Source organism: Corylus avellana, chromosome ca5 (genome assembly GCF_901000735.1).
Source record: "Corylus avellana chromosome ca5, CavTom2PMs-1.0".
Classification (NCBI taxonomy): Eukaryota; Viridiplantae; Streptophyta; class Magnoliopsida; order Fagales; family Betulaceae; genus Corylus; species Corylus avellana.
Genome location: NC_081545.1, coordinates 32,914,651 through 32,924,930, shown reverse-complemented (window position 1 = coordinate 32,924,930; position 10,280 = coordinate 32,914,651). Strand labels below are relative to the sequence as shown.

Below are 10,280 nucleotides of genomic sequence, written 5' to 3'. Positions count from 1 at the left end.
TCTTTGTCAGATCAAGTACACATAAAGAACACTCTTTTAGTGAACATAATAAGTATGATAGTAGAGGAAGCTGCCCTGACTTGCAAATGTTTCAGTTGGGGCTGGAAAATTTTCGGAAAGAGAATGATTTCATAGACAAAAGGAAGAGGAGACCAATATTTTACAGGCGCACTCACGAGAAGTATAAAGTTGGGCTTCCCATAATGTGCATTTAGTGGGTCATGATCTCATTGGCACCACATTAAGCTTTCACAGAGCTCTTGCTTTGTAATAATTCACTCCATCTGCTACAAATCAATGTGTCTCCATTTTATTAACCAGATAAGTTTGCCTTTTGCTTTGCTGGTGTTTAAGCATGTGGGGGCCTTTAAATCCTCAAAAAGATGCCCTTCTCTAAAACAGAAAAAGATTGTATTGGCAAACACATGCCAGGGGAAAAGCATGAGCAGGAAAAAGTTTCTCACAGGGGCAGGAAAAGGTGGGCTTGGGGTCTACTTTTAAGCATTATAGAACTTACAAAAGGAGAAGGGAAAGCTAATAATCACTCAAACCATCCAGATGAATAACATGCTTCTGCACCATAGATATTGATAATATAATACTTGTTACATGCTTACACCATTGGGAAAGGAGCAGTAGACCCCCAAGGATATAATCCCCCCCCCACATCCCCATATCTACAACTAAAACGAAAGCATAATGCATGGGACCCCAAACATAATTACCAACCAACAATACCATGTTCCTTCAATCAAAACTCTCATATGTGATGGTGCTGCAGCTGCAAGAGTCTAGAATATGCCCCGTCGGCTCGGCTTAGCAGTTCGGCGTGGCTGCCTTGTTCTACAATGCGCCCGTCTTGCACTACTCCAATGTTGTCCACTCCTCTGATTGTTGACAAACGGTGAGCCACAAGCACAGTGGTGCGGCCCCTCATTAGCCTCTCAAGTGCTTCTTGAAGGACACACTCTGATTCAGCATCAAGCGCGCTGGTGGCTTCATCTAGTAGAAGAATTGTGGGGTCCTTGAGAACCGCCCTGGCAATTGCAATTCTTTGTTTTTGTCCACCAGAGAGCTGAACTCCTCTCTCACCAACTGGAGTTTTGTAACCATCAGGCAAGCCACTAACAAAACCATGAACATTGGCAGCACGGGCAGCTTCAATTACCTCGGCCTCTGTTACCCCTTCTTTTCCATAAGCAATGTTTTCAAAAATGCTAGATGCAAAGAGGATTGGTTCTTGTTGTACCAATCCAATTTTAAGCCTAAGGGACTTCAAGTTCAACCGCCTGATGTCCTTCCCATCAATCATAACTTTCCCAGCCACTGGATCATAGAAACGTTCGATCAATGCAATCACAGAACTCTTGCCAGACCCACTAGCCCCAACAAGAGCTTGGCTCTGGCCAGCGCGGATTCTAAGGTTGAGGTCTTTGAACACCATGATATCAGGCCTTGAAGGGTATGCAAAATCAACATGTCTAAGTTCAATCTCTCCTCGAATTGATTCAACCGGCTCAGCCTCAGGATCATCCGGGTCTATCCTGGTTTGTCGGTCAAGAATTGAAAAGACTGAACCAACAGCTTCACCACCTCTAATTATCTCAGGAGCAAGACTAACGGTTTCTGCAACTGAATTGGCTGTAACGACCAGGACTACAAAAACCTTAATGACCTTTGAGAAGGTGGAGACCCCTTTGCTGACAAGGTGGGCACCATACCACAGAATGAGGGCCTCGGATGCATAAAGAGCAAGCTGGGAGAGGCCAAAGAGAAGGCCAGCACTTTGGCTGCGGGCTAGGCTTCTCTGCTGAGGGACCCGGAGCTCATGGGAGAACAGGGAGATTATCTTGTTTTGAGCATTGAAGGCTGCAACAGTTCGGATATTGCTCACCCCCTCCCCTGCAATCATGCTGGTCTTGGCATGGGCTTTTGCTGTGTCTCCAGCAAACCCTTTGAGAGACAGTTGCTGTGCATGGCAGAATAGAACCAACTGTCAGGAAACTGTATCTATCCATTGCCTAATGAGCAATGACATTTAAAGGGTTTGCTTATATGAGTCCATTCAAATGATCATTTAATTGAATTTTTAATCTTTGACGTAGCTAAATCTGAAAGGGTCATGGAGTTTCTGTTTCTTTTTATTTTTTTCATTTTTTCCAAAGAAGAATTTATGTTATGCCATCGAGAGTAACAGTTACTTCATGCAAACAGTTCAGTGACAGCTTCAACGGTGGGATGTAAACTCACTGTAACAGACCCCACGAAAAAGAACTAAAGGAGGGAAATTTGACGCCCAGAATATCAGGTTCCTCCCATATCAACATGAACACGACAATGACAAATATTGGCATGGTACGTCCACAACAAATCAATCTATTTCACTGTGTGTATAGCATGCGCAAATTCAGAGAACTGCTCCATACAAGACAAACCGTCAGAGGACTCAGAACTACAGTTCGAAAACGAACCGATTTCTGAAACCCTCATTAGATTGAAAGCTTGAAACGCCAAAACAGGACAATAATACAAAGGGCACGCAGCGCAACTTCTGAAACCCCCCACCACCATGACTGTCACTCCTGACACCCTCGATGAATATATAAATGACCCAGTAAAAGGAAGAAGATAAATATTTGCCAGGAGAAATTCTTAAAATAATATGATCACGGGCCTAGAAATTCTTGGAAATCTCACATAGCTGTCTAGCATATACGGCGAACAAATTAAAGCAATCAGAACTCATGTGCCTATTAGAGGTTCTTGGGCCTCTAAATTCAGACACAACTGATATATACTGCAAATTGCAGTGTCGGTGCAGAGTGAAAGGAAAAAACACTAATGGGAGGGAAAAGAAATAAAGAGAAATTTGACTAGGATGACAAGAAAAACCAAGAAAAATGGTAATAGCCTCGAGAAATAAGCTACAAGAACAAATACCAAAAAAAAAAAATAATAAAAAAGAAAGTAAAAAGAGGCCAGAGAATCACTTCCCAGTGGAAAGTGGCATGGATTTTTTTTTCTCTTTTAATGGAAATTGATAGGTAGTCATGGAATCTTAGGTAATATTATATACACCGTTATCTATGACCTTATATTATATTTGTCAATGTGATTTCCAAAGAGTTGATACACCGGACTTGGAGGAAGCACGTGCAGTGCAGTAATGAGGTGACACTTTGGATTTTAGCTTTTGTCGTTTAATATTAGGATGTGGTGAAAGATAGATTCCAGGGAAGTAAAATTTAGCTGCAGACGCAGACATCTGACACTGTAAAAAGAAATACTGAAAAGCCAAGAGTTACCCAGACTGCCCTTATTGGACTCTAGTCAACCAAAAGAAGAAAAGCGTGACTATTTTTAATGTTGCAGTTGGACCAGTGCCATGTGACAAATACGTTTGCATTTTGGTTGTTGGGTGTGTTAAATTAATTGATACCAAAAGCTTAAATGGAGAGAAAATGATAAAATTAATTATTTAATTAGAAGATAGTGGAGAGTGGAGTAATTGGAGCTTACCTGAGCAAAGTTTGCCAAGACTAGAAGAGGAAAGGTTGCTAGGATGAGAAGGGAGACCCTCCATTCCACTATGAAAGCAACTATGAATGAAGTGAGGAGTGAAGTCATGTTCTGGAGTATGACAGAAATCCTCTCAGCAATTGCGGATTTCACATCAGCAGCATCCGTGGCCAGGCGTGATGCAAGAAGGCTTGAATTGTGCTCCTCCTCATCAAACCACCCCACTTCATTCCTTAGGATTGCTGAAGAAAAGAAACATAATAAAAATCAAAAACTTGAAAAAAGAAGAAAGAGAAAATTTTAAGTTTACATACATGCATTACAGAACAAATGTGGGAATTTGAATTATTAAGTCCAAAAGGATGATCAAATTGGCATGCAAGACAATGGTTACCATAACTTGTAACTACAATTACAAGAAAAAAGGAATACCATAGACCCATACCTGCAAGCATCATCCTCCTAACTCTTGTAGTGAGGTTCTCCCCCATGATACTAAAGAAGTAATGCTGTATCAAATATGCCACTACAGCGTAGAGACCAGCTCCAATGTAAATGAAAACATATTCCTTTGTCTTCCTTTCCATTGAAGCAGGATTTCTGTAGTAAAAGACCTCAATCATATTGCTCATCACGATAGCAAATGTTGGACCAATAAAACCAGAAAGAACAGATCCTACAGCACCCATAATCGAATAGGGCCACTCGGGAGCATTCAGCTTGAGAAGCCGGAAGAAGTAGCCATCAGGGGCTGGATTTTTCCGGTCTGTTTCAGCATTTGAGATCATCTCTATGCGGCCATCAGCCCCAGTACTATATGAATAGCTCAGGTTTCTTAAACTGCCAGACCGCAGGCTTAAAGACTTTGTTGACAGTGAATGGCTTAGACGTGATGAGCGTGACCGGCGGGTTGATGGGTTTGAGAAGCCTCTGTTTCTAACCATTTCTTGGAATCGAATTAATGAAGCATAAGCCCCCGCTTTAGCAATCAGTTCTTCATGGGTCCCTGTCTCAACAACTTGCCCTTGCTGTATAACTGCAATTGAATCGACATTTCTAATGGTGGAGAGGCGATGGGCAACAACTACAGTAGTTCTACCAACCATGAGACGGTCTAAAGCTTCTTGAACAATGCTCTCCGAACCAGCATCAAGAGCACTAGTTGCTTCATCAAGGAGGAGGATCTTTGGGTTCTTCAGCATAGCTCGCGCAATTGCGATCCTCTGCTTTTGGCCCCCAGAGAGTTGCACTCCTCGCTCTCCCACCTGGTTTGACATTAGAAGTACATATTATAAAAGGGAATAGTAAATGCCTAGAGAATGTGAGCCTTGCTTCAGAATTTTTTTGCAGTAAAAACTACTTCAATAAAATGCACTAACCTGAGTATTATACCCATGAGGAAGCAAGGTAATGAAGCTATGAGCATTTGCAGCAGAAGCAGAAGCTTCCACTTCAGCCATTGTTGCATCAGGCTTCCCATAGAGTATGTTCTCAAGTATGGTGGTAGCAAAGAGTGCAGGTTCTTGGTTCACCAGCCCAATCTGGTCACGCAACCATTTCAATTGCAGTGTCTTTATGTCCACATTGTCCAACAAAACTTGGCCTGCCAAACCAACAAAAAGTATCAGTAGGAGCTCATCAAGGACCACAGATTTTCATTCTTCTAGCTAATGAAGGTTTCCTCAATTACCTTGATTCGGATCATAGAACCTTTCTATCAGAGACACAACAGTGCTTTTTCCTGACCCACTACCACCAACAACAGCAACAGTCTTTCCAGCGGGGAAGAATATTGAGAAATTTCGAAAGATAATAACATCTGGTCTCGATGGGTAGCTGAAAGTAACATCCTTGAACTCTATATTGCCATTAACCTCAGGCAAGCACTTTCCATCTAAGGGGTCTTGGATTATGGAGGGCTTCTGCTTGATGATCTCCATCAACTTGTATCCAGCGGCTTTGCCTTTGCTGAATGCCCCTAGATTTGAAAATGACTGACCCAAACTCCTGTAATGACCAATTATTACGTTATGATTGTAACCAAAGCAGCTTTCTGCAATTGTAAAAAAGCAGCATTATAGACTTATAGTTTTGGTCTTACATTCCTCCAACAATTGCAGAGAAAATTGCCGTGAATGCCTTCCCTCCATCAGTCTGTCCATTCCTGATAAATACACCAGCATACCAGAAAACAAGTGCCCATGACATGCATGCTATGCCATAGGTACATCCTAGCCCCAGACCTTTGGCCATTCCAGCTTTGTACCCAAGCTTTAATGTGTTCTGTATTGCATCTGAGTATGAATTTAGGGCCTTGCTCTCACCAACATAAGAGTAAACCGTCCGAACTTGCGCAATGCCCTATGCAGATAGTTAAAAATTTAGAAGGCCAGATATGAATGATAATCAAGATTCAAGCACCTTGTAAGCCTATAACTACAGACCAATATTTGAAATTATTACGTTCTTCCATTCATAGTAGATTTTCTCAACAATTAATCTTGGAGCATCCAAATCCATGGCCTAGATTGCAGTTTGCATTAAATTTAGTGGGTTGGGATGAAGAGAACTTTAAAAAAGTTCAACAAGTTCGTGAATTATTAAAAAGAAAAAGTAAACAGTAACATTTATGAGTGTTGCACATGTTAAAACATCATTTCACATGTAAAAAGTCTACCAAAGTCCTCCAAAAAAATGAGACAAAAAAAAAAATGTAAAGCCTCACCTGCTCTGCAATGATACCAGCATTCGCGTAGGACTCACGACTCTTGGATGTAAGGCCTGTGAGCGTATACGCGTATAAGCCCCCAGCAAAAGCAATTCCCGGTATGACCGCCACACTTAGCAATGCTAGCCTCCATGCTGACACAAAACCAACCACCAGTCCCGCCAGAAACGTTGATAGATAGTGTATGAAGTTCCCCACCTGAAATAACAAAGGAGATATAAAATTCACTCCAAAAAAAATTTAAAAGGTGGTATATTACCATAAATTTGTTCTAATCACACCGTTAAAATTTGTATTATCTCTAGATAATGAAAAAATAGTTTTAAGGAAATTAAAACCCAGAAATCACAAACGTCCAAGATAGAGGTTGGCGCCGGATAAGTAAGACTTGTTTATTAACGGGCGCCATCAATATGAAAGCATCAGCAAAGGGCCCCCCATTAATGGATACCCAACAACCCAGACATGGACATGGCAATACAACGCCAACCCAATACTAGGAGAAAAAGAAAAAGATTTAAAACTGTTACACAAAACAGTAAATAGGAAAAGAAAGACACAGGAGTGTTGTGTCTGTATATCAAATTGGTAAAGAACCTTCTCGCTAATGGCATCTTGGACTAGAAGGGTGTCTGTGGAGACACTGAAAACTATATCCCCTGTTCTAGCATCCGTGTCAAAGAACCCAACGTCCTGTTTTAGCACTGCTTCCAAATACTTCTTTCTCAGCGTGCTCACTTGCCTCTCCCCGGTGTACATCCAGCATGCAATCTCTGGTAAAACCACACGAAATTTTACAGTTGAAGGGTAAAATCTAGGTTAGATGAATGTGTACAAACAGTGAGTGAGATGTATGTGTATGAAAGTGGCAGATAACGTTAAATATAGTGAGATTGACAAGTGAAAGAAGAAATAGACGAGGGGGCCAGTCCACGGACCACGTGTGCTTGCACACAGCGGGTTCGATGTGAACTGGCTACACGAGTCATGTGGACTAGACAATGGACCAACAATGTGAGCTATCCCCTTCAACACCCACATAAAACAAAACGAAAAGGTATGCACTGAAATGGCAATAATACATACCTGCATAGGATGATAAGCAAACAACGAGACCAAGGTATACAAAATAGAGAGCATACTGCAAAGAAACAACAACAACAAAATATAAAATTAAACTTAAATAACAGATCTCAGATCTGGGATGATTATGAAAGTGTTTGATATTTGAAACGCCTGATGAATTGGGTTGCAAACCTTTGAAACTTCTTCGGTCATTTTCTTCAAATCGGATTGATTTTTGCCGAACCCATTAACCATTTCACCGAAAAGAAGAAAGAAAACAGGCATGGAAGAGCCATGGATAATGGCTCCCACGCTCCCAGAGACCATGAGCAACCAGTCATACTTGTCTGCAAAAGAGAAGAGTTGGTAAAAGGGTAGGCTCTGCTCCTTCTTCTTCTCAGCCTCAGGCAGTGTTTTTGCCTCTGTAGCCTCGGCCATTGCAGCCCGAAACCAAGTTCTTGAAACGGAAAGAGTGGGTGAGAGGAAAAAAGGAATTTGAAGTGACTAATGGTCTGTTGCCATTGAGGAAAAGATCTGAGCTGAGCTTGAGGAGTCAAAGACGTATAGCTTTTCTGGGCAATAAAGAGAGAAAGAGATCTGAGAGACCCTTTTCTCTCTTATCTGTCTCGAAGAACTGTCAATGTCGTTTTGGTTTTATCGGCGGAAGACTCTGTAGCATCGATTGCCGGAGAGGAAAAGCAGTGAGAAAGATAGTTAATAAGAGAGTGTGGGAGTACGAGTATCTCTGCACTGCGTGTGTGTCTTGGTTGGACCAGCGGTCAAAGAAAGCGGAGAAAAACGAGCTTGGAATAGAGAGAGGTTTTCGGGTACTTTTATAGTGCAGGGCTCGACTGTCGCCGTAAAAACCAACGTAAAAACTGTGGGGTACTACTTGTATTGCATTGATTTTCGTGCACTCACCAAATTTTATAATAATAATAAATTAATAATATTGTTTTCTTTCAATGACTGGAATTTCTGTACAAACAAAAATGGGAAGTTATTAATTTATAAATTCGATGAGGACTAGAAGGTCCTTTTCTTTTTCTTTTTCTTTTTCTTTTTTTTTTTTTATTTTTTTTATTTAGCAAGTTAAGAACAAAAATAAACTACAAACAACACAAAGCCAAATACAACAATTACATAGGGCAAATGTAAACAAACACAAAGGAAATGGACCGAACTATAATAGATTTAATTGATGTAAGAAAAAAAAATATAAAAATATTTAATAATAAAGAAAGTAAAAAATTTTGTTTTGTAGTAATTTTTTTATTTGAATAGTAATAAAAAGTGATTAATGTGATATAAAAAATAAGAATATTACAATTAATTTTGAGAGAAATTTTTTAGGTCTTTGAATCCAGTCCGGTTCACTCCTTTGCCTGACACCAAAAAGAATTGCATTCTTAACAGCAATTTAAAGAAGGGCCTTTCCACATAGGCAAATGAGAAAGTGAAAAAGCTACTTGTAAAATTGGTTGCAGTAATTTTTAGTGGATACTGTAAATACAACAGAAAGTACTTAAAAAAGATTAGATCATGTTCAACTTTTGAGAGAGTTGAGAAGACTAAGAAGTGGTGGTAGAGGGATTGAAATAGATCCTACCTAAAAAAATCCAGACAAAGAACAACAAATTGGAGAAGAAATGTGGCGTCCTATATTGCATGCGTGTGAGAAAAGGGAATGTACATATATAGAACATGCTCGTTCTAAAGGTATGAGGTCTTTTGAAATAAATTCAATAACAAAAATTGCATGACCTGAAGCCCAAAGTAAACAATATCATACCATTTTCAACATGCTGTTACAAGAAATGATGAAGAATGGTACATAAAGGTGAGGGGTTGAGAGATAGAAGAGATCTCCCTAGCTTGGAACAAGAGGTGAGTTGTATTATACCTTTTGTTATAAATCTCTTTTGATAATTTACTTAGTTACTAAATAATTAAATTTTTATTAGTTAATTTTTTATTCATGTTATGTTATATATTACTTACGTAAATTGTCACATAAATTTATAAGAGATTTTAATAAAAATTGGAGTATTCCAAATATTTTCCTTTCGATTTAGATTTTTTTTTTTTTCTTTTCTTTTCTTTTAGCATTTCAATGTTACCAGTGACTACATGGTACATAGGTCGCCTGAATTTGGATTTTGCCTTTAAGACTAATTACTTTTCGAATTTGTAGTTTTATCCCCTCTCTGCAAATCATTTGCTGTAATACCCTTCGACTGACATTCCATGTGATATTGCATCCTCTTTTTATATATTTGCTTTGACATCCTAATAATTTCCTTACTTTTTTTTTTTTTTTTTCTAAGCTAATAATAGAAATAATACCTTCCTTTTTCACTTTAAATAGACAAGGTGTTGGGAGAAGGGAGTGGGAACCAAATAGAATTGCCACCATTTTTAGAGGAATAAAATCATAGAAATACAATCTAATTTGGGATATAAAACAAAAAACTTTAATCATAATAAGCTTTCCTGAAGATATTGGGTATTCTGCTGGATTTTGAGAACGCATACCAGCCTGGCTCCCAATCCTGCAATGCCATTTGAACCTTACCCAGACTCAGAAAAAATAAAAATAAAATAAAAATAAAAATTACCCACAACTTTTTTTTCTTTCTCAAGAACAAAAGAAAAAACAAAGAAATTAAATTCCAACAATTGCTGCAATGTAGTCACCTTCTGACATTAGTCATAGCCTTCCAATAATAGTGAGGAAATTATGTCTATTGGGGTTTCCAAATCATTTGAAAAAGACCAACTCTAATGTTAAAGGACAATGTTCTAATTCTTACAATATATATACATACATGATTCTTTTTATACCAACTATGATATATACCATATAATATAAGAGATATGATAGAATTTAATAAAAACTCAATGTTTTGTCCATAAAAGTTCATGTGACAAGATGTCACATCATCTTCTTTTTGTTTTGTCTTTTTTT

The 10,280-nt window shown here is 39.0% G+C and overlaps 1 protein-coding gene across 1 annotated transcript; it reads right to left on the bottom strand.

The window, feature by feature from the left end:
* Positions 1-559: 559 nt before the first annotated feature.
* LOC132180674 (ABC transporter B family member 19) lies at positions 560-8,129 on the bottom strand. Its single transcript, XM_059593575.1, has 10 exons — positions 7,505-8,129; positions 7,334-7,388; positions 6,845-7,020; positions 6,245-6,445; positions 5,621-5,880; positions 5,210-5,526; positions 4,899-5,122; positions 3,965-4,784; positions 3,520-3,761; positions 560-1,969 (listed from the first exon to the last, which is right to left on the bottom strand). Exons 1-10 carry the CDS (start codon positions 7,748-7,750, stop codon positions 761-763), a joined length of 3,750 nt encoding a protein of 1,249 aa, XP_059449558.1. The 5' UTR covers positions 7,751-8,129; the 3' UTR covers positions 560-760.
* Between the last annotated feature and the right edge of the window lie 2,151 nt (positions 8,130-10,280).

Excerpts from the sequence above, each read along its gene's own strand:
- LOC132180674 (XM_059593575.1), bottom strand. The coding sequence starts at position 7,750 with ATGGCCGAGGCTACAGAGGCAAAAACACTGCCTGAGGCTGAGAAGAAG. Across the intron at positions 5,123-5,209 it reads GTTCTATGATCCGAATCAAG|GCCAAGTTTTGTTGGACAAT; the intron begins GTAATTGAGGAA and ends TTGGTTTGGCAG. Across the intron at positions 1,970-3,519 it reads TCTTGGCAAACTTTGCTCAG|CAACTGTCTCTCAAAGGGTT; the intron begins GTAAGCTCCAAT and ends TGCCATGCACAG.